Below are 24,931 nucleotides of genomic sequence, written 5' to 3'. Positions count from 1 at the left end.
TGTGTCTTTAATCATTGTACCAATACTTTTCATAATATAAAAATTGTTTTCTATCGCAATGTCGCCAATAACGGCACCAATAAAATTACACGTTCTAATTGAAAAGTATGATTTCAGAAGACTACGAATACGAAAATACCAGCCCCGAAAACTACCTCTAGAACGCCATTGGAGGTAAGAGTTCCGTGTGTCCTAGAAATCAGCTTACAGCATCCAATCAAACGTGTCTCTCTTTACCTCTGATTAATAAGTGTAACATATTTTTCTGTGCTTCCATTCTAGTTCAACAATCTTCAAGCTTTTACGTTCGAACAGTACTTAATACATAGACGTAACACCATTGACGTTGACTTTGTGAATGTGAAATAGAACAACTAAACAAATTTACATAACACGATTGACAATTTAAGGAATACACACCTTGTATATATATATATATGTATTTCTAACACGAAACAATTTAATCAGCATGCACGTAACAGAACACATACGTACAATGGTTCCCTTTCTAGCTGACAATTATCCAGACGTTATTCAGACTCGAAAGAGTTGCTTGAACTTTTCATAGAGTCAGTTCCAAACGGTTTTACGAAACAGAAACTGAAAGCATTTTCATATAGCGTTCAGGTGTATAGTACTTTCTATTTTGAAATCGAAACGATTCGTGTAGGATCAGCCGAAGAATACCTTTGGTCGACGCTCGAGAAACAACTCGAGGACAATCGAGGACCTCGAATACGCAGCTTCAAGGGATCTTGTATTCAAGGATCAAAATTTTATTGACAATCCGTTCGCGTTGATAAATGGCAGAGGATTGCGACGCGTAAGAGTACAATCTTTGCATTACGTGATCGCTTTTTTTTTATGTTCTTTCATCGTAGAGCCTTCCTCGAGCTTTCGCGTGAAATTCTTCAGATCTTACTAGCAGCTTTTTACATTTCAATAGGACATACGATACGTAATTGAAAAAATAGAATCAGTGAAAAGTAAATAAAAATTAAAGGTTGAGGTAGAGACTAGAAGTTACGGATTGCTTTCGATCATCATTGACGACCAATCGAGACTGGACAATGATGCGGGATTAACCAATTAAAAAAGAAAAACAGCGACAGAAAGACAAGCTTGTTCTGGTGGTTGGTGAGACATCGTTCGAAAGACGAATTTTTGTATCATCGATGATATCGTCTAATCTCCAAACAGGACTGGATCGAACGATATCCTAACACGAATCCTCGACGAGGAGTTCTCTCAAGGTCCGTGTAACGAGGAAAATTTGTCCTTTCTTTCGTTTATCGAGCGGATTTCACTCGTACGTGTTAAGAGGATATTACGCAGTTCGTAAACTGGTTCTCAGTTTTCGTCCAGTTGCTTTCGTTTTGGAATCCCAGCGGAGAAAGCGAAGGTTTGTTTGACGTACCTGAATATAATGCGTTCTGATTTGTTCCCCACGGGTAGCCCGATCGATCTAGTTCGATTTTATCCCTCGAAAGAGATTCTCGAAATAAATGACTGTACGTTTATTCCACCGGTGTTGAACTTTCTAAATTTTCAACCTGACGATACCATAAGGAAACAGCTTTTCCTTTGTCGGATCGAACGTTCAGGATTAGATCGTTTTATTAAAAGGAACATAAGGAAAAAAATTGAACACGATGGAAAGTGATTTGCCGCAATGTTTCGTATCGAGGACGACACATTCACTCTCTGTTCCGGATTGCCTGGAAATGAACGGTTTTCTAGCTTGCAATTACACGAGATTGATTTTGTGGTAAGAGCCCTTTGTCTTTGGATGAGAAACTGGAAACATTGCACAAAATTGACTGTAACGAATTATTACGATACAGAGCGATTTCACAAATATCGAGTTCAATAATCTCGAGACCTTATCACTGGGAAGTAATAGAGCAGAAAAAAATGAGACCGAAAATCACCTCTTCACCGCAGCTAATCGCTTGACCGACGCTTTTTAAAGGATTGTCCAATAAATACATGTATTGTGTTTCTTCACAGTAGAGTAATTTTTGTAGCATACAATTAATTAACCGTCCGATCAGACACGTAGTATACCAGTGTCAATTCCGACCCCACTTGAAGGTAGACTTACTCAATGTACACGTGCATTGTGCTGGAAATTCTGAGATTTCATCAGTCATCTGGTGGTGGGGTCCGAATTGGCCGAAATTGTTTAGCGGACGGTTAAGAGTAGTTTGGTTTAGCAGATTCAGGCTTGTCAGGTCGAATTAGTCATCGACTCGTTGGATCGTTCACTCTAGGTCGTTGTCACGCCTCTCTTCCTCTCGCACATCTCCCGATCGCTCAATCGCCTGATAACAGTGATTAAACGTTTCAGTTGTTGTCCGGTACAGTGAAATCGTGGCTGGAGCTCGTTACGAGCCAAATGGCAGCCTGGATCGTCTCGTTTCTACGCTTCCTCAGGCTTCTATTCTTCATATAGGATAAAATCGACCTCCCCCTAATCGAACTATTCTTTCCCCGACGTGTCGCGAGTGTAAGCTTTCCGAGCGACCTTGAGAACGTCTCCCGTCGACGGGAACCTCGTCGAGAACGTGGCACACTAACAGAATCTCCGCTCGAGCTTCCGGAGCCGGCTTTACTCTCGACAGCGGTTATCCACTATCTTAAAACGGGGCTGTTTCAACGAACCTTTCAGGTGAAGAGATCTTCGGCCGCACTGTTCGCCGAACGATCGAGGATGAAGCTGGAACTGGCTAGGAGGTTAGTGAAGCCAGAGTTGAACATCGAGGAGAATGATCTCGACGCAACCACGGCCTCCTCTTTCAGCAAACCGAAGCCAACCGTGCTGTCAACGGTCGACGAGACGAGCAAGGTCACCAAATTCGTTAAACCCTCCCAGACTTCTCGTAGAAGCTCCACGGAAAAGAGGTCCAAGGAAAACGAGAAAGCGTCGAAAGTTTCCGCATCGAGGTCAACCGTCGAGGATTCTTCCTCTAGACTGGCTAGACCGAACTCGAAGAAAGGACGAATCATCTCGGAGAGAATGGTCACCTCGATCTCGGTGGAGGAGAGGGCTGCCATCGAAGACACCACGAAGCCATACGCGTCCACCGTTCACTCCGTCGTAACTTCAGCCTCCGCAGAAGAGGGATCAGCTACCACCATCGACTCCACCAGGATTCGCTTGTCCAATTTTCGAAACGGAAAGAAATCCAAGGAAGAGAACTCGACGAACAAGAGACGCATAGAAAACCATGACACCATTACCACTTTCAAGCCGAAGAAACCTTATGCTTATCAACCACGCGGTACCAAATTGCAAGAACAATCTACTACCCCTGTACAGACTCCCGTAGCGTCGTCTAAAAAGACCTATGCCTCTCCAAAGTACAATGGAGGGCAAAGGAAGTCGCAGACCTCTCAGGAAGAGGATGCTGATCAAAGGATCAAGTCCACCGGTGTTACCAAACCCACCTTCAGACCCCGTTACAGCAAAAGAACGAAGCAGAAGTCGATCGAGAATAAAGCAACGGATTTCGAAGCGACGATTACCACGAAGGTACCCATAGCTACCAGTAGATACTCCAGGAAGAAGGCTGTAGTGAAGGCTACAGAGGCTAAGTCGAAAGCCACCACGGAAGGAACAGCAACGCAGACGAAGAAGCTGGAGTTTCGACCTAGAACCGCGACCTATAGAAGGCACTCCGAAGTTCCCACGACCTTGGTAGAAGTCAGTACCAAGGTCGACGGTACCAGAGTCGCCATCACTCCCAGATCCACCAAGTTCCCCGCGACGTTGAAGTCGACAGAGAGCACTCGATCGGTAGGGCAGGAACCGCAGGTGAACCTGAAGATCGCGAACGACACGACGCAAGATGGATCCGGTATTACAGGCAGCAGCAATGGCGACAGCGGCAACACGAATATCTTCAGTCCGACCAGAAGCACCATTCTAAGCGGGAACAACACGCTGCTGGAACAACTCCGAAGCACGGTTGCTCCGCTTCTCAACTCGCTCGGTAACAAGACTCCTGTGTTCTCTGGATCATACAGCAACGTTAACAATGCGGTAAATATTTTTAATTGTTTTTAATCTTTTATTAGTTGACTGTTTTATGCGGTGATAGAATTAATGAACGAAGAAAGAAAAGTCTGAATTCTTGTTGATCAATATATCATGTTCTTTCAATTTTAATTAACTTTCGTTAGCTTTAATGCATAGTATTTTAAAATGGACATAATGTCGTTTGTAAACAGAACTCACCTCCCAGAATCACGCCAAATGGATCGCCGCCACGATTTAGCGCGAGATACAAAGGTGCGGAATTGTTTGTCAAGAAACAAAATAATGTTTATCAGCCCACTGTGCCATCGATCACTAGCTCCTCCACTACACCAGCCACAACTGTAGAGGTAAGATTGTTTAAATATTTCAATTAAAATTGAACATTCGATTCACTCGCTATCATGATACATTCGTACCTAACTAACCGAATCAAATTCAAGTCCATTATGTTTCCACTCGATTACGTTTTATCGAGTTCCCCGAACCAAGGTAATGTAAAAATGTAATTTCAAACAAATTACCGACCTTTTCATCGTTCTCGTTCTAAGAAAGAAAGTCGTAAAATATTAAAAAGAAAAATAATGATGAAATGTCGTATGCGAAAGAGATGGATCGTGACGATGATTACCGAGGTAAGATTACGTGGCAGAAGAAAGTCGTAGCTGATTAACAGTGAGTCAGTGTGGTCGTTTTTTGTGTGCTTAAAAGGTTTTCACCACGAAGATAACCGAGGAGATCGAAGCTGTCGCACCACCATCGTGGACCAATCACATTGGTATCATCACAACTCCATCAGGAAATCTCGATCCTATCGGCATCGATACAAATAATCTTCGTTGAACTAATCATTGCAATTGTATTTTATCCGATGCGCCACTAATTATACCAATCATCTGTCTCTTCCATAGGATCGTCATACTTAGTTTATTATTTTTTTAATATTCACCAGTGTTGTACAAAATTCGCCATGTAGATATACTATCTTTTATAATTAAATTAGAAAAAAAAGGATTAAAAGTAATAGAAAAAAAATTAATAAAAAAAGTATAGTTACTAATTTGTGATTAACGATAACGCCTATTTTTCTTATGGTACTCGTTTAGTTTTGGGTTTACAAGTACTAATACGTACACATAATGCATACATTGTGTTATATAGAATTATACAAATATATATACAATATATATTTTTGGTAATAAATGTACTGGTTCTTGGTTCGCACGCGATACGCAGTTATTCGTTCTTGATTAACGTTAGATCGTTAATAAATATTAAGTTTAACTAACTTAGTTCCGATCTAAATATCTTACAAATGACGAAAGTTCTTCTTGTAACATTAATTGAATAAAATCTTCCAAATAGCTTCGAATCTTCGCTTATTCTTTAATTTAAAACTTTTCAGAAACTGTAATGCCCGTTCCAAATACGTAATAGCTGTGTTATTCAGTTCTGTTTTGTTGAATTCACACGCTTCAGAAAATTGAATAAACGTAACGTAATTGTGCTCGAACGAAATTAATGTTTCATTTGAATTCGACGTAACTGGACTTTACTTTCTAATACGAACACATTCCGATTACGTGGGTAGATTTTTCGTGATCCGTCCATTTCGCGGCATTCGAGGCGGTAACGAGTGAAAGTAAATGGATGCTGCATAATGTGCATACTTCAAAAGTGTCTTAAACAGATCGTATCTGGTACACGTGGGTGGATCGAAATCATTCTAAAAAGTAAAAGAAGTGACGAATTCACTTTTCCTCCGCACAGCCTCGAACCCTCTCGATCAAAGTTTTCAACCATTCTTGTTACTGTTCACTCAACATACATTTTCCTCTCGTTCAGATACAATGTTGTTAGAGACATATCGCTGGAGACCTCTGTGAGAGAAGATTAACAGCTGCGAGAAACAGCGATTAAAAAGAAAAAAAATCAAAGTGAACGGGCAACCAGTCTCCATCGCCTATATCAGCGATCCGTTGCTCAAAGAACGAGTTTCCAGCTCGCTAATACGCCTGTTCGTTAGCGTATTAGAGCAACCTCAGTTTCTCCTCTTCCTTGGATAGTTCGTATCTCCACCAAGAGATGGTGTATACTCCTTCAATTATATGATCAATTAATCATCCAAGAATATAGATCAAATTAAAAATTGTTATCAAGAACGAACACAGCGTATATCGTGTCCTTAGTGTAAATACATTGATCATCTATGATTGTACATAGAGTCGTTCCTCTAGGATCACCCGGCACAATTGTTCAATATATGTACAGCACCCCTGCACGCACTAAATTTCTGTTTCTAGAACTCTGGTTCGGCACCGCCTATCGATGTCTCGAGTCCCGGCGAGCCAAGGTTGTTGACTCTTTATCAGGCGTTGGAATCGGCCAACATCAGGAACGAACAATTACAGAGGAACGCGAGCGAACAAGCCGACAGGGTTCTCCAGGTAGACTCTAACGCCACTGTCGCTAACGACATCAGCAGTAATTCTAACAATGACACCACAAGCCCCTCCGTAGCGACCACCAGCCCACAGACCCCAGACACCATCGCGAACACTACTCTGACCCCGAGATTATCCGAGGATACGGAGAACACCACCCCCGCGGTTACCACAGGAGCCCCTGAAACCCCTGCGACCACCGAACAAGTCACCACAATTACCGAACAATCCACTATCACCGAACAAGCTTCCACCAGTACAGAATCGTCCTCCAGTACCGAGCAAGCCTCCATGAACGCTGATTTGATGTCTCTGACTGAGCAAACCAGCACGGATGCAACCACCACGACAGCTGGAGGTTTGGAAAGGAGTCAGGTATCCTCGATGATGACTACCATGGAGGCTTCTACGACGGCAGCCTCCACGGCTGATGGAAGCACACCAGGGGCGACCGAAGTCGCATCTACCACTCAAACGGGGCAAAGTACGATGGAGACTACCACTGTAGCTGCTGTTAGCGACGCTGCGATTATGAATACGTCCGAGAATCCAGAGAGCAATACCATACCTTTGTCTGAAACGACAGCCACTCAGTCGGTTGATTTAAGTTCAACTGATATTCCTACGACTGAGGCGATTTCTAATAATATGGTCGACGCGGAGACGACCACAGTAGTACCTACTACCACGTTTCGACCTAGATTGATAGATTTAGCGCAGGATATTCTGTCTCGTTTGCAAGCGTCTCTGAACGCGACCACGCAGTCCAGTCTAGACTCCACAATCACACCTCCTACGACTGAGATATCGAACGCGATACCAGATTCGAATAGTACCCTGGAGAGTCTGTCGCAGTTGAACGGAATAGGAACACCTGGGCCAGGAGAATTGTCAACTACCGGTGAAACTACCACCCCCAGTGCAGTAGGTTCAGTCCCTACTACGTCATCTGCCACCACAACCGACCCGTCCAACTCAATGGTATCTACCCAAGAAGCCAACACATTGGACGAATCAAGTCCAGTCACAACTATCACACCAGTAACACAACAAGATTTTCAAACAGTTTCGAACACTGATTCAACCACTGTAGGCGACTCGAACAGTTCCTCCAGCCCTCTGTTAGACGTTGAAGTAACCACCGGCTCGACGATTACCACCACGAACGATACTTTACTGACTGAATTAATGTCCATCGCCAAGACCCTCTTTTCGGAAGAGATAAACGACACCGAGACACCGGTTATCGTCCAAACTACCACCGTTGTTTCTGACGTAGAAAACTTAACGGGAAACGAGGTTGACCCATTGTCGAATGACACGTTAGGCGCAATTCAAGCCATAGAATCGTCGTCGATTTCGCCAGATGTCACGACAGAAACTGTACAGTCAACACCAACCACTGTAGCTATGTCAGACACTTCCACTGTTTCGGTCGATCCCTCGCAGAACGAGGTGGACTCAACAGATCCCACCGTGACCGTATCGTCTTCAGAAAGCTCGACAGACACACCCAGTACAACCCTTGAGAGTAACGTGCTCGACAACCAGCTGGATATCGCGCAAACGAACGACGCCACTACGTTAGGAACACCCCTCGCTGAGAACGTAGAGTCGACCACCACCCCCTCGGTCACGACAGACAACGAACGAACGACTCTCTCGAATGACGTATCGTCCAGGCTCGAAACTGGCCTCGACACGACGACTCAATCACCGACAACCACGCAAAGTTCAGAGACGACAGTCGCACTCACAGTTAATTTCGAATTAACCACTAACACGTTCGATTTGACATCGCCTGGTACGATAACTACAAGCCCTCCCAAAACGGCTTCTGAACAAATTACTGAGAACGTCACGGAAACCATGATGCCATTAACCAATCTCACGACTGTAACATCAGAGCTTGCAACCGACACTAGTACTAATCAACCTGAAGCAACTACGATTCCTGAAACAACCCTATCCACTGTAAATACGATCACTACCACGCCGTTAGCACTGTCTGAAATGATAGTTGAGCAAACTACCATGGTGTCCACTCCAGAGTCGATCCAAAGTGTAACCGACGTAACAACCACGTCACCAATCACAACCACAACCCGATTGGACGTTAATTCGATGGATGACACAGAGGTTACTACTAACCAGACCCCCACAATGGAAACCACTACTAATACGCCCAGCGAAACAACAAACATCCCCCAAACGACCCCAAGCCTCGAGAACGAAACTCCAACTGTTGTTGCCCCTTTCCAGGATACGACGTCAGCAACCGCCCAAGGGACGGCAGGTTCAGGAATGGGCCAAACGACCGAAATCACCACTCCCATGACCACTTTACCTTCGACCCCTCCGTCCTCGCAATCCTCCACTTCGCCCTCTCTCATGTCAACCACTTCATCTTCGGTCGAGACTACGACTACGACCGCGACGATGACTACGACGACCCAGACTACGACGAAAATCGGACGCATTCCCGAGCAGTTGTCAACGACACAGTCGACCAGCATGGGTGTAGTCACTGTCACGCCGATGCCCGAGACGACACTTCCAACCATGGTGACTAATGCCAATATAGAGGAGAATCTTGTTTCCACCGAAGCTGGGACGACGATGCAACCCTTAAGTACAAGAATGGACGGTGGGCAGGGTGCCATGAACGAGTCTACGACTGCTATTCCTACGAATGCTACCGAAGCAACGACCATGTCGATGCCAACAACTCCTGGAAGTTCGACGACCACCGCGCCTCCTATTCCAATTTCTCAGCCTCCCACGACGTCGTACAGTGGTCGATTCGGTGGATCCAGGCTGACGCCTGCCCCTCGGTTCAGCCCCAGCTCCAGCACCAGAGCTCCTCTACGAGACTACCTGGTCTACGGGATATATCCGAATAAAACGATCGTTAGGAAACGACCAGAGGACAACCTGATCGACGCGAGGAACGTGGACAGCCCGTACGTGATATTCGGTATCTTCCCGGATGGCAGGCTGGTCCGGAAATTCCCGAACGGAACGATTATACCGGATCCACCTAGGAGCCCCGTCGAGGTTGTGTTCTCACTTAGCACTACCACTACCACTAACAGGCCACTACCCAGACCGTATTATAACCAGGCTAACCAAGGCGTTTACAATCAGTATCAAGGCCCGGTGTACAGTAATATTCGTAGACCTGAGCCAATGAGAATCGTCCAAAGTCCCGGCACCGTTGACCTCGGCCTTACTGGTAACGCGATCGTCGGCCCCAATGGAGGTGGACCCGGTTTCACGGGGCCACTTGGTACCCCTGCTAGCCTCCCGAGCACCAACGAAATGGTATCTCTTATTCCACCTGTTCATCATCGATCGTTAGCCGTGCGAGAAAGATGCGCTCGAGAACCGTCTGTTCGATTCGATACTTTGCTTCTCTCAGCGATTGTGTCATTGTTGCATACCGTGACTTTGGGAAGCGCAGCGAAGTTTGGGAACATTTTGGCTAATCCTAGAATTTATAGTTCTTTTTATTTTTCAACATTTTCAATATTTAAATCTTTTTCATGGCTGTATATATATATGCAAATTGTTATTTTTTGTTAGTTTTAAATAATTATGTTTACAATGACACATTATACATATTTGCTTCTTTTTAACGCTTTGGTTTTGTTTAAGTAGAGTTTCTGGTTATATACTAATCTTTCAATTTCACAATTATTAATTTTTTCAAGATCATATATTTTTATTTATTGTTTCTTTTAGTTTCATTCCTTTTTGTTTTAAATTTATCAAATGCCTACTTTGTTATTTTTTGTCGCATGTTTCGTTATTTTCATGCACCGCGCACTTTGAAAATGCACTAAACATCTAATAAGAACTTGATGTACATATGTTTCATTAATGGTATTCGATAAACTCTTCAAGTTAGTATTCGACAAATACTTCACCTTCATTCATCATCATATCCCCATGATCGATTTAGCGTGGCCCATCGATTATAGCGAAAAGTTGATCGATTGTTCTTTACTTCTTTATATTAAAATTGATTTTTAAAAAATGATGGATATCCTAGGAAGCTTTGTTAAAAATTCAGAACCATCGATCGAACATTCGCTATTAAGTGATCTCACACATGAACGATGCAATTTTGTTTGGTAACGTTTGAAAAAAACTTGGAATAATGTGACGTTGTTTAGAGCAATGCCCTGATAAATACGCAAATGGGGACAGCGTCGGTAACGCCGATAGTAAGTACCGGTCGACCGGCGACCGATTCGCAGGGCGGTCGTATCGTCCAGGATCGAGAGAGGGACGAGGCCACCAGGACGAAAGAGGTCGGAGGTCAACGCAGCTCCGTGTACATCGGACAGGTAAGAAAGCAAGAGAGACAGAACATGATTTACAACGACGCTCTGGCTGATTCTTTCAGCGCTGCAACATATCTCTGCGAGAAAGAATAAAAAAAAAGAGCAATGTCGAATCTTTCAGGACAAGTTCGTCAATTATTGGACCGACGGCGCCTCTACCACTAACCCCCGTGTGCTGAACGTGAATATAAACTCGGTGGCTGTAAGTCGCGCTATCTACAAGAACCTCGTTAAAATCATTCTCTCTTCTTTTTAAATCAGTGTTTCCCAACCGATTTAGACTGCCGCGAACGAGGGTCCAGCGCCATCCGTACCGTCTTTCGAAAATCTATTGAACAATCAGCAGGGAGGAGGTCGAGTCACAGCACCGCCTGGATTCCCATGGAGGGATCCATTGGATCAAATTTTCGGTATTACTACCTCATCGCCGATAATAACAGCTTCAGTTGCATCGAACTCGCTGGTTAGTATTCGCTGGATGTTACCTTTTAAATAGAGTTGGCCGAAAACCCAATCCGACCCGACTCAACTCAAGTCGAACAATTCCAACTCGACCCAGCCCAATCCGACCCCATATTTTTGGGTTTTCGCATACCTCTACTTTTGAATCAGTGCTGGCCAAAATAAGATACAGGAAGTTTACCGATTCCTTGTTTCAGGATGATTCGGCAGAATCAGGTAATCCAGCTCTACCGCGACCGATCAATCCGTTTGTCGAAGTCTTCACACCGTTTTCCAACACGATTGGTATGCCAGGAAGCAATGCAGGAGGTACCTCTGTTACTGGAGCAGTTCCTAGCACAACAGCAACAATGCCTACTACCCCTACTACCCCTGTGTCTACAACAACTACTACCATGGCACCAACTACTACTACTATGGCACCAACAACTACAACTACCACTACAGCAGCACCAACAACAACAACTACTACAATGGCTCCAACTACACCTTCACAGACTACGTCAACTGAACAAGTTGCAAATATTGGACCACAAGGAACAGCACCACCAACTCCTACAAGCACGTCTGTTCCTCTTCCATCAACGACTCCGTTGAATATACCGCCAAATTTGTTGACAAATATGCAACAGCAAAACGCATTTGGAACCTCGGTCAATGATTTGGTGTTCTTGAATTCATTGGTAAGTAAATTGTTTATTTTTAAAGTTCTATTAGTATGATGATTGTTATGTTATATTTTTGTATCGATTCGTATAGTTGCAGAGTAATTCGCGAAGTTCCACAACGAAAACGCTGACGCAAGTTGAGCAGCTGTTGGCTAACAAGGTAACCTTTTATAAATCAATAATTATCCAATTATTATTGGTAGCGCGAATAGCGATTAAACGCTGTATAAATAGAATTACTTTACGGTTAGTCACGCCTTTGTCAGAAAAATATAATAATGGATCTATGACGATCGTAATCACATTATCGGCCAGTCACGGTGAATGGACTGCACCGACCTTACCAACGGCCTTTATTCTGCACAACAGTTCGTACGATATGTCATCTGTCCGTAATGAATGGATCGCGTTAATGTACCGGTGATAAATGAATTTGTACCTTTATCGAAAGATAAGAGTATGAATTGATTACCTCCAATCAATCGAGGAGTATCAATCTTCCCCGCTACCAAAGGGAAGACAGATGCAATGATCTTTTACAGAATAATATTAAAGTTTAATATTAATTCTAGATTTTATCCCTGGCACTGAATGGCCCTGACCCTGGACCAACTCGAGCGCCAAAGGCCATCAACTACGAGAACGCTTCTCCAAATTCGGTTTTCCAATCTCCAAAGCCATCTTACGAGCCAATAGTGATCGATTTATCCCCCTCGTCGACAGCAAAGACACCCGCATGGAAATCATTAGAGCAAACTAGTCAAAGACCATCACCGAGTAGTTCGACACCGACACAGATCACCTGGAATCCGGTCACAACCACCACCTCTAAAAGAGACATCATAACAAGCACGATATCCTCTTCAACAACAGATAAAACGACACTGATAAGCACGACTAAAGCTCCTGTAACTGTTTCAAGTAAACCAGTGACCACTCCTCGACCCAGAACCACCACCGAGGCGCCATTAGGCTTCGCTGGTCTTCTGTGGCAGACTCTTCTGGGTGGAGGAGGACTGTTCGGTCCTTCAACGACTCAGAGACCCGTCAAATCTAAACCGGTGAAAACTGTAACTAAGTCTGTGAACATCACGCCCAAACCACCTCAGAGCACTCCAAGATCGGAAACAACCACAGTTCGTACTACTACGACCGTCAAATCTGTTGATATTTCCAAGATCTACGTGAACACTCCAAATTCGATCGTAGAAGGCGAGAAAAAGGCGACTACACTTCCTTCGTTGTCCACGACAAAAAAATCCTTGCTGAACAATCCTAAACCGAAATTGCCTAACGTTGCTACATCCACGTATTCCCCTGAAGAGGACACCAAGTTCCTGCTTTCGCTCCTGCAGGCTGTTCAACGGGGTAAGGAATATCTCTATGGAAGTTTAGTAAATTTAGAAACAGATGAGCTGTGTATATTAGTTGTTCCTGTTTCAGAGGAGAAAGCGAGTGGTTCGAAAAAATCACCGAGTGTATCTCAGGACGATGAAGCTTTCTTAAGAGCGATTTTAAGCGGACGACCTCTTACAACTACTCCTGCTCCACAGACGGAAATCAGCAATGCTGCCCTTTTGGCTGCATTGTTAAAGGCTCAAGGTATAGAACCGGAAACGCCTGCTACCAACATCAGAGAGCAACTGCAGTTGGCTGTGAGTATTTTCAGAATTGAAAATAAATAAATTGTTAATCGCAATTCTACGTGACTCGATTCGAAAATAATTCGAAAGCGCAACAGTACGATTCGAGAGGCGTTTAATCGAGCTCGCGATGGAAGAAAAAACGAACGGCGATAAAAGAAAATAATTGCTCGTCTTGTAACAGAGCCTCGGGCTGAGCGTCACCTCTGCTCCGACCGCATCCCCGGCTACCACTGAGTCTACGACAATTACAACAAGGCCGACTTCGACTGCAACTCGACCTACGGATACCACGAAAAACACGCTGACACCGAGACCAACCTCAAGACCAAGGATACGCACAACAACGTGGTCGCCGAGCTCCACGTATCCACCTCCTCTCTTTAGCTCCTTCTCCAATTACGCTACACCGGTACAGTCGGCCGTCGCTGACAATTCTGAAAATCGGGCGTTGTTTGGTGCTACCAGGGCGTTCAGTCAATTTCTTGGTGCTGCGTTAAGCGTAAGTTAGACTAATTCAGGTTCCGAAATTACGGCTACCCGAACAAATTTATGTTCTGGACAAACTTCCGAGTTCCGCCCCACCCGTTTGGATTCGAGACTCATCCGAGACCTAAATTTTTGGATATTCGCACACCTCTATTAATTATACAGTAATATAAAAGTTGTTCTAATATTCAAACGTTTCTTTGTTTCAGGGAGCGGCACAACAATTGCAATCCTTAGTGAGGAATGGTACTAGGATCGTGTCCGAAGTAGTTGGATAAAATTAGCAGAAAATAATGAAAATTGACCCGTAGAATAATAAAAATGAAATTTGGCAGGAGTGAAAATCTGTTACTTCGAAGGAGCTGGTGGTAGCGATGCTTCGACTAAGTATTCCTTTAGATTATTCATTAAAACTCTGAGATTTCTAACAAATTTAATCGACAGGTTATCGATGTTGCTGAGAAACTTCTCGAAATTTTCTCCTCTTTTTTTTATGTATAGATTCGTAGAATTACGTGTAATAGCTGTTGGGTGATTACGTGTTCTATTTTTAATCAATTTAGGTGATAAAGAGAGCGATGACGAAACTATTGAAAAAAGAGTATCGGCTGGACGCCTTGCAAACGTTTCTCAGGTAGGAGCGGGCGACGGCTCGTACCTCTTTGAAACATTTGTAACGTTGGTCGCAATTAAGGTAATTAATCGAGGACGACGCGGCTCGTCACGACTCTCTGGACAGTGACGATCCGTGGTGTCCCGTGCGAAAGAGGGCGGTTTCAGGCCCACCCACAATGATTGATTCGACGACCTCTCGTTGGCTGCAAGAAGCTGGTAATTTATGAAACAGGGAGAGAATGAGAAAGAATGCGTGCATAGGTGAATGTGTGTAGAGAAAGACATGGTTCAAAGGGTGGATAACGAACGCGTCAAGGGAGTATTCTGTACAGTTATATATTTTTTTTCTTTTTTATATGATAAAACTGGAAACGTGCATAATTGCACGATTCTTGGGTCTTGTTTATCTCCTTCGAGGAAAATCAGCTTGGCTGTTACGTTATTGTTGACTTTTGTTTCACGAAAGTGTGTCTCGATTCTTTTGTAAATCCGTTCTTATTTTTTAATCGTGGGATCGACCAAATGTCCTTTGTAAACGAACGATAAATAAACATTTCGGGAAATGTAGACCCAGGAAATAGTTGTGTCTCCTTTAGATTAAATCCTTTTTTCATTCACCATTCGAGAACGGATCGAGGAGAAAAAAAATAAAACACGAGATGGTTAAATTGTACGCGACTTCTTTCTCGTTTTCTTCCTTTCTTTCTTGTATACCTCGCATTCCCCTTTCCCGCAAGAACAACCGTGAAGATCGGTCCGGAATATGAATCATTCGCTGTGTCGTATTTAACAGTCATTAGGGACAGCTGACTAGACACGATGTAAAGTTGAAAGTGACGCACCAACAGAAATAATAAATAATTCCTAAGGATTACATCGTGTAATTACAAAAGCATTTACAAAGATATTCTTCCTTTTTTTTCTACGTACGAAGACAAGGTAATAAAGTTCGAACGAAAGGAAACTTCGATTTCTTCTTTCTCCATTGAAGACCCTCCAAGAAGAGAGACAGGAACGTGTCTGTGTAGTCCGATAATCTGGCCACTGTTAACACTCTCCGGCGGCTGAGTTTCAGTGGAAGCTCGAAACACGCTCGAGGATAAAAGGTGGAAGGCATGTTTGTACAGGTTTCACCGGCAGCCTTGCCACGAAAATCCCTGAAACGGAATTTCGCGCCGATAAATAACAAGAGAGTTCACCGACAATACCGGCTCGAATCGTTTGGTACCACATGCCACTTGCTTCTCCGGCAATTTAAATAAATTAACGGAGAGCAACAGCGAAATCGAGGGCCAGCGCGTTCTTCGTGCGAGCAGTTGAAGTAGAAGAAGAAACAGAAGGTGGAAGAGGAGGAGGAGGAGAAGAGGACGAAGAGGAGCAACGAAGAAGAAGAGCGTACGCATCGATTGTAAGACCTGGAACACCCACGCGTGCTCGCGATGCCTTTGCAAATTTTTTTCCTCTGCTCTCGGATAATTACAGCTAATGGCAGTCATCGAGAATGCCAGACGCGCACTCGCATCGATACTCGACGCTACTCGACGATAACACGCGTACCCCAAGCTACATACCTCGATATTTAATTTATTGGCTGAATCGTTAAGTAGTCGAGGCATTATCGATCGCACGAGATAGGATAGCATCGGTATACGGAAGATCCATGCTAGGAAGACGAAGAGGCACGATTGGTCAGGGATTTTCCGACGTCTGCAGACGAGAGATTTATTTTCTTGCCTCTCGCTGCATATTCTCTAGCGATGCACCATTTTGTTCTACGTGACGTTAGGTAGGTGTTTGTTTGTGTGCGGGTACCCGAAAATTTGAGTATCGGTCAGCCTGGAAACCCGAAATTACGGGTACCCAAATAAATTTATGCGTTGGACAAACTTTGAACCCGAAAAAATTCTCAACCTGACTCCTACTCGAATTTTCAATTACTCGCGCATCCCTGTTTGAAACGTATTGCGACGTGACATTCTTTAAACAATTGCGTAGATACAGGCCGAGTTTTCTCTCGCAAGTGTCACAGCGACAAGTGGTTTCTCTTCTTTCGCCTAGTATTTTATGATTGAAAGTTGCCTGACAAACAGATCTTCAGATGAGTATCATTTTTTATAAGAAATTTCTAACACGGACACGAAATATCTACCGTAACATTTCGACGTTTCGTAATCAAGAAAGACACTATTTTATCGTGACTCCATAAGAATACTGAATCGTGTTGCAACCGCATTTCTTTATACATAAAAAGGAAAAAGAATAGAGAGCTGGGTCTGTTGTGCAGCGTTTATCGGCGCATCGAATCTCGATCGCGTAACATCGAACAATCTCTGGTTCTAGTTCTCAAACCCAGTCTCGTATCCATGAGATACGATAAATACATTTAACACATTGACGATCGATTTCACGTATTCGTGACTTCTCGTACGAATTATTAATTCTCGGATAAGGAAGGAAAGAAAGTCGATGCGCGGTTGTTAGAGGTTCGGTGAGTGTGGGTCACGACTGCCCCGGCCACCGCCCTTGGAAGGTTAATTATTCGCGGTGCGGGCGCTCGGAGAGGCAATTTGCGGCGTTCGCCGTGCACCGAATCCTTTCTGCACTGAATCATAGAAAACGTGTAGCAAGAGAGATCGGTGTGCATGAGTCAGCCCTGTCATCTCTGGCATCGTTGGGCAAAGAAATCACGCTGCTTTTCTTGCGCATTCCCACGATAGATCGGTGTCGCAATCGCGACAATGCGAGAGAGCCGATTGCACACGTGGGGAATCGAATCGCAATTACACGGCCTCCAGTCGTCGTCGTTGTTCTTCTTGCACGATACTTTCGTGAAAAGCTACCCTGCGATCGGCCGAACGATAAATCGTTCCCGTTCGTTGATGAACGACTTCGATGCTCGCGGCTCGATCAATGAGCGGAATTAAATAAATGGACCGAAGGGTTGAAGGAACTAGGAGGGCGAATTGAAAATGAGCATCCTATCGGACATTTGGGAAAACGAGTCAATCGGGTGAGAGGTAGTGGCATAACTCGGGGCGACACGGTACTCGTTGGATAGCTGAGTCTCCCCTTTGGTCCGGGTTTTACCGAAAGGCGAGAAAGAGGAGTGAAGAAGGGAAAGAAGAAGGTGGCGAACAGGGAGGAGAGGGGGGAGGGAGGGAGGGTTCGATGGTGGGAGTAATGCAGGAGCAAAAGGCAGAAAACACCGGTAGGCAGTTTTGTAGCTGTTTTTATCAGCTTCTGGGCATCGGGGGTTCAGGCCCGACGATGCCAGGACGCATCTTGGGGGGTTCGTGTGGGAACGTACGTCTCTTTAGCGTACCTCTCCCTCTCCCTCTGCTCCTTTTTTATCCTCCTCTCTTCTCCATCTATCCTTTTCTCGCTTATCGAACGGCTCGAGCTTCCCTGCTTGGACTTCCTTTTTCCTCCGTTCGCCAGCTCGGCGACTTGTTTCTCTCCCGTTCGTCTTTCCTCCCCCTTCTTTCTTCTTCGGCCTCCTCTTCATCGTACGGCTGCCTTCGGGTACCGAGGGTCATCGAGGTCACCCTCCACGGTGCACTCGGCTACGTGGTGTGCCCTATATTTACGCACGGTAAGAGCACCCTGAAGAGGAGGTGGTCGATTCTCTTTGTCTCTTTCTCTTTCTTCGATCCTTTCCCTCGCTCTCTTCTTCTTCTCCTTCTGCTGCTGCTGCTGTTGTTGTTTCTTATTCTTCTTCTTCTTCTTCTTCTTCTTCCTTCTCTTCTACCTTTTTCTCCAACCCCTACTCAGCTTGCTCTTCAATAAGCGCCGATCGCCTTAAGATCGACTCACAACATTGATCTCGATCGATTTTTTCGCGTGTTTTTTCAAGAAATCTCTGTTTAAAATTGTAACCAGTATTAAGCCTTAGAGCGAGCATTGAAATTTTTAAAGAGACTCCTATAAAACATGGCGGTCGTTAAACAGTCAAAGAGTATTAATTTGTATGATAAACCGTCGATAGACGGAGCGTACTGCTAAAGGTTGCGACAGTACTTTTCAAAGGTTACGATACGAATTGCAATGCCGTGTCGTAACCTTTCGCGAACCGCAATGAACGTCGTGAACATACCAGATAATAGCTGGTATTATCGTTTCAAATGTAATTACCTTTTTCCCCAGTGTCCACGCCTGTGTCGTGTAATTTTTCAACTCCTTCGTGTTCGATGTTCCATCGAACGAATAATAAAGGTTGCTTGTATTCGTGATCGCGCGCAGGTGCGAAAGTAATAAAGTTCGAAGGCGTAAGACCGATTTCCGTGGAACGCTTTCCGTTTCCGGCGGCCAACGTCGCGAAGCGAAAAAGCAACGTCGAAACACGTAAGCGCCTAATGAACCGCGCGAAACGCGAATCGTTGGCCGTAACAAGCGACCGCCTTGTTAATTAGCTGCTTGAGCGAAACATAGTTGCAATACTATCTTATACCCAAGGGATAAGTCGTTGAGCGTCGGCTATTAAAACCAACTGAAAAAGAAGATATAACGCCGAGACGACGGTGAAAGGGAATAAGCTACGTCTTTTGTGTCGAACGTTTACAGGTGCTGGCAAAAACGATGGCGAGGCTGACTTACGGGACGATTAGTTTATCGCGGGTTAGTTAGTTCGTGCTGGATTAGACAGACGGAAGTTTATTGCCGCTTTTAATGTCGCTTTCGCGGGATTATCGATGCGGTGAACCAATAAGGGTGGTTAATTTTTATTGCTCGTAAACGTAGTTGCCTCAGTAGTATGATTAATAGTTATGGAACACTGTGGTTTTTTCACTGCCTTTTTCATAATGTTTATCTGATAATAAAATAAATAGGAAATTTTTAGGCATTGACGATGTTTAGGATCAAAATATTGTATCAGCATTATATTTAAAACGTTTAAGTATATGAGAGAGCATGCAAGTCATCAGATATAATAGCTGTGTTTTTCACAATTCGTTCCTTTCTCTAAATTATGTTGTCAACGGTGTCCTCGATGAAAATTATTTATCGAGTATACACGATCATGAATCGTTTCAATTCAATGATTTATTGATGTATAGTACCGAGCATGGTAGACTTCCCCAGGGATAAAAGGTAATGCCTCCCACCTCCATAAGTTTCCCCGAACTTCCACCCTATCCAATGAGTGGCCACGAGAAGAGTGAACGATTTCGTTTCTAAATCACTCCGAATATTAATATCGTCAAAATTAAGTTTTTCTGAAGTCTACTTTTCTTAGTGCTGTACAATTTATCTTAGGCGATAAGGTTTTATATCAGCGCCTACTTTTTCATAACTTACGTTCTCACGGATCGCCGCATAAACTATCCTCTACCGAAGTTAATTAAATTCTTTACGATGAAACAAATGCGTTTTATCGCGCGCATCGAACAGTCGGACGCAAAGAAATAATCGACGATCTCGAAGGAATTATTAAGATCGCGGACATATTTATGAAGAAGAAGTAGGGGATGTTGGACGATCTTTAGCCAGGGATCGCAGTTGTAATTTCTCAAGTTCTTTCGCGGTGGACGGGTGTGTACGGGGCCTAAGGATGCTCCAGGAGACCTCATGCAAGATACCACGGGGTGGTCGCAATACGCGAACATTACGAAGATGCGGGACGATGAAAAATCTCTGGTATCTCAAGCCAAGATCCCTCGAACAATGGGATATCTTCGGGACCGAGTCGGTTACGGTGGACAATTATTGCTCGATTGCCGGAAGATAATGTTTCATCGTGGATGAAATAATGATTTTCTTTCGGCCGGACGGAAACATGTGAAAATTCCTCGATAATGGAGCCCCGTAAATTATTTCTATCGATGGTTACCGATGCCATCACGATAATTGGATACTAGGCTTCTAGCGGATACTAGGGGTCGTGAAATTTTGAAGAAAAACGAAAGTGCTCTGAGCCAGACTGTCAGGGAAACAAATTGAACTATAACACGTTAACTTTCACAGTGGAAATGGACATATGCACGTAGTCAGACACATTAAAACTGTAATTATTGGAAAAAGGGGAGTAATGTACCCTTAGTTTCATATTTCTTCTTAAAATCTGATTCATAACTTATACAATTTGGAAAATCATGAGAGGGGGGTTTGGGGTACATTACCATCTCTTCCTCTACAGATTCTATCAGTTGATTTCCAAACTATTAAATTGGCATTTTACATTGTTAGTAGAAAACTGACACAATTTTCTTTTTCTTTTTCTTTTCTTTTATTAATCATTCGATTATACAAAATTCAAGTCGATGTGATAAGCGAAAGAAAAAATGAATCTCATTATTTTAATTTTTTTTATTTATCGTGGTTAGATCGTTCCTTTCTCAAAAAGAAAAGAGAAAGTGTGCTGTACGTCAACTTGTACCGCATATCCGCCACGAATGTCGCAGATTGCGAAAAGGGCGTACGTTTGCCCTTGTACTTGAGCCGCATACGAGCCGCATTTCTTTTCTTCCCGACATAAATCCTCGTGGTTTTTTCTTTTCTTCGCGCTTTCTCACAGCTGAACGACGTTAACGTGGCGAACATCGACGTCACTGCTTCGCGTCGACCGCTTTTATTTTCTACTCGCTTCTGCGATTCTCACACGACTCCCCTTCGCGTTCGGGCCGCGCAAAACACCGGCCGAGACTGTTTTCACCGAACGAACTTCCCCCGATTTCCGTTCCACTGACGTAATTCTGGCTACCCAATGAAACGACGATTCCTCAAATTACTTTAATCGAGCGAAGAAGGATACCGTTTCCGTTTGTTCGCGAAAGAAGATGGAGGACAAGAAAGTGAAAGCGTCCCGAGAAAAAGTTCGTTCACTCGTAATAATTTACATGAACGTGCGTAAATTGATCTTTTCAACGCGCAAAACGATTTAATTTCCCAGCCGGATATGAAGTTTCGCAACGGGGAAAGACCACGTAAACTGCGTGCTAGAGTGGTGAGTCTGGTCGTTAGCCTGCGAACCGTTCTATGTAACACCGCTGAAAGTGTTTTTATTGGGTAATAAGAAGCATTGAAATCAATAGATCAATAGGATAATAAAATTGATCATTTTACCCGTTTCGTATGAACCAAAATGGAGTCGCGTTCAATTCAATTGCCAGCTAATAACAATGGAAATCGCGTACAGATGCGATACTATAAATTCAGTGTTATCGCATCTTACAATGTGTTACGTGACTCATTGATTAACTTTTGCAATTGACGAATACGATCTAGATCCAAGCAAAGGACCCTCGTGATCCTGAACAGGGTCGCAGATCCGTTGCGTAAGGATTCCGAAAGTCCCTGACGCAACTTTGAGAAGTATAGACGAAACAGTCATCGACTTTCTCAAAAGACACGCGCAATGATTCGATTTTACGCTTTTCTTTTTTTTCTTCTTATTTTAAATGGAGCGTTAGAGATTTGCATGCGTGACGCACGTGGGTGCAAAAACTCATGGCGATTGTTGCCACATGATTGATCGTTTCCGTTAATCAATGGTGGATTATAAATGCATGATACAATTAAAGGTTAATTTATACCTTGGACTACGGTGAAATTAAGATAGGTTTTCATTGCGTATAAAGGGTACGGGTAATTTATAATTTCCGCCGTTTCAGTTCTTTTTCTCCGCGAACGTATCAATCATTTTTTTGTAAGAATATAAACGTCTGTGCTTAAGTGTTTCTTCGGTGAATTAGATTTGTAACGCGCATTGGCACGCGTCTTTGCTTCGATCGCCATGAAGTATCCGAGGAATCCCGAGCATTCATTGTTTCCTACCGCTCGTCTGGTGTAATCATAGAAACAACGTCATAATACTTATCCCATAGAAAATTGAATTTCTTGTTTTTTTAAATGAAAATAATAGTTTCTTATTAGAAAAATGAAGTAACGAATAAGAGATGCACGGTATTAAGTACACGCGATCCCTTTCGTTGCTGACACTCGGATCATTTTCCAATTACATCGAACAACGTATCATTTGCTGGTTCGAATAAAGAAGCCCGCAATTTCCATCTTTTCGCAGATAGCATAATCTCTCGAAAGTTTGACGTCAGAACCGGAAAACTTGGCCTGGAATCCGTTTCACAATCGTACTGAACGGCGCGGCGCCACCGTCCTGCACCGTCATAAGTCAGAAAGGACCATTGTGTCCACTTTTCCTCCATAAACCGTGTCGCGGATCTAATCGTCGACTAATCGCCCACGCAAATACCTGCGTGCTCTCGCGCGGATCGTTAGAGTGCGTTTCCAAGGAGCCCGCTGCGCGTGTACCGAGATATTTACTGTCGGATCAAGGCTGGTTGCGGATTCTACACGCAACGTCCCGAAGAATGCCGTAACATAGCTTTTCATCGGTTATTTTCGCTCTTTTCTCGATAACATCTTTCGGTTTCCTTTTTCTGGCGTGCGCTGGATCGCGATCGGACCCTGTCCTTATCGAAACGACTGTGTTAACACGCTCGATACGCGATAAGATTCCACGCCGGTTCTCGAGACCACTATTCGTTTATTCCCATTTATTTTCATGCTATATTCGATAGTTAATTCCATTGCTTTATAACGATAAATCGCGCACCGGTTGCATCGTCGGTAAAAACAGAAAGCACAGCGCGCATGCGCTCGATCCTTAGTAGGTCGCGCCGATGACTTGAACGAACTCGTCTCGCGCCGTTCGCACGGATCAGTCATACAAAGGTAACTCGCGATATACGTCGCGTTAAATCACCGCAGTCGACGTAAAATCACCAGGGAACCGTCCCGTCACAGTGTCGTTCGAAAAAGTCTGCCAAAGTGAACTCGAGTGATTTCTGAATCGAACCCTCGAAAACACGCGAGTGGGTGCAACTTTCTCGAAATTATCGCTTGAAAAAAGCTATTAAACAGCTGCCTCGAAGGAATGGTTCATCATGAAAGGAGGGAGTATAATGTAACGATCAATAGGAGATCATCGATTTTGTTTGGAAAGTGTTATCAGTGCTGCAGGGATCCAAGATAGTTTGGCGAGGAAGGCGCGCGAGAGAGACGCGCACGCGATAGTAGGTCGAACCGGCGTTCGGCAACGTTCGGTCGCGACCGGGTCGACTCGGCCCGCTTGAATTCGAAGAGCGCAGTGGCGGCCGCGTGCCTACCGCTTGCCGCTCGGTCAGTCAGTCGCACGCGGCACACGAAAGCCTCAACACGTTGAGGGAGGTTAGATAACGCGCGAATAAGAGCTGGACAAGGTGAAGGGAGAGAACGATAAGTGACTCGAGGAAAACAAAAGAGGGTGAGGAGAGGACAGACGACACACCGGGATCTCGCGTCGCGCGTTTCATTTGCGCGAAGACTGGAGACGCCTTAGCGAGCTAGTCGATCTCTCTTCTCCGTTCGAGAGATCGACTGCCACCCTTCGAGGCAGCGCCGTGCAGAAGATACTGTCAAAAGTGTGATACCACGGAAAAACACCGGGAAAGACGAGATGGTGTACGGAGGAGGCTTCGACATGGTGGAAACGGTGAGTTAGTTGAACCTAATTGGCGCCAAATATCCCACCATTCAATTTTCCCGCCAAAATTTTAACTCCCTTATTGTCTTTGGATTCGTGAAACGCGCGAAGGATGAAGTAGAGAAGGGAGCTTATTTTGTACGCTGAGCGCGGCTCGCGGTAATTAGAATTAATTTAACCGAGCCACTTTGAAAGTAACGGGTATTTTACAAGTGAAATGCCATCTAAGCCTGCTGGTTGACGATAATGAGCAAAAACGTCGACAGCAGTCGCGAATAATAACGGGGGACCCGGATGATTTTTCATACGCAGATTTCAAATGGCGCGCGCACTTCCCGCGTTAACATCTGTCCTCTGTTTGTTAATCGCTTTCAAATTACGCTTCCCGAAAGGCTTATTTACAAATCAGCATGATAAATTTATCTACTTTGAATATCTATGTCGATGGATAAAGCGTGGAATTCTAGGAAAAATACAAGGATTGCATAATATTTTTGTTTCATAAGAAACGTATTTACGTTCGTTAAATTGTTTCTATAATTAGAGAAAATCAATGTTTGATTTTCATTAAAACGAATAATCGATAAGTGTCAATTATGGATCTTTACTCGAATTTTCGACCTTCTCCGTGAACTTTAGCTCGGTAATCTAATTACACGTACGTTTCATGATGCAATTTAAAAACAAAATTTCATTTTCAGGGGCACACTATTATCTTTCGGCAATATCGAATGCATAAAGAAA

The 24,931-nt window shown here is 44.0% G+C and overlaps 2 protein-coding genes across 4 annotated transcripts in view; both read left to right on the top strand.

Annotated features, from left to right (window-relative positions):
- The window catches only part of LOC117612073 (uncharacterized), an 88,203-nt gene extending 72,567 nt beyond the window's left edge, over positions 1-15,636 (top strand). The window contains exons 6-19 of one of the 2 annotated variants that reach the window (XM_076692762.1): positions 118-174; positions 2,672-2,736; positions 2,803-4,045; positions 4,234-4,389; positions 6,343-9,807; positions 10,662-10,835; positions 10,954-11,034; positions 11,113-11,295; positions 11,492-11,977; positions 12,054-12,122; positions 12,535-13,330; positions 13,406-13,617; positions 13,790-14,107; positions 14,304-15,636. In XM_076692762.1, coding sequence (XP_076548877.1) covers positions 118-174; positions 2,672-2,736; positions 2,803-4,045; positions 4,234-4,389; positions 6,343-9,807; positions 10,662-10,835; positions 10,954-11,034; positions 11,113-11,295; positions 11,492-11,977; positions 12,054-12,122; positions 12,535-13,330; positions 13,406-13,617; positions 13,790-14,107; positions 14,304-14,372 — 7,374 coding nt within the window. In that variant the 3' untranslated portion in view covers positions 14,373-15,636. Of the gene's footprint in view, positions 1-117; positions 175-2,671; positions 4,046-4,233; positions 4,390-6,342; positions 9,808-10,661; positions 10,836-10,953; positions 11,035-11,112; positions 11,296-11,491; positions 11,978-12,053; positions 12,123-12,534; positions 13,331-13,405; positions 13,618-13,789; positions 14,108-14,303 lie in introns of both variants that reach the window. The other variant, XM_034340773.2, reaches the window with a different exon arrangement.
- A 7,733-nt stretch (positions 15,637-23,369) lies between these two features.
- Positions 23,370-24,931, top strand: part of Ets98B (DNA-binding protein Ets98B) — a 36,676-nt gene continuing 35,114 nt past the window's right edge. The window contains exon 1 of one of the 2 annotated variants that reach the window (XM_034340752.2): positions 23,370-24,196. In XM_034340752.2, coding sequence (XP_034196643.1) covers positions 24,161-24,196 — 36 coding nt within the window. In that variant the 5' untranslated portion in view covers positions 23,370-24,160. The remainder of the gene's footprint in view (positions 24,197-24,931) is intronic. The other variant, XM_034340754.2, reaches the window with a different exon arrangement.

Source organism: Osmia lignaria, chromosome 15 (assembly GCF_051020975.1).
Source record: "Osmia lignaria lignaria isolate PbOS001 chromosome 15, iyOsmLign1, whole genome shotgun sequence".
NCBI lineage: Eukaryota > Metazoa > Arthropoda > Insecta > Hymenoptera > Megachilidae > Osmia > Osmia lignaria.
The sequence above is the reverse complement of the archived record's forward strand: the minus strand, read 5'-3'. Positions and strand labels throughout refer to the sequence as shown.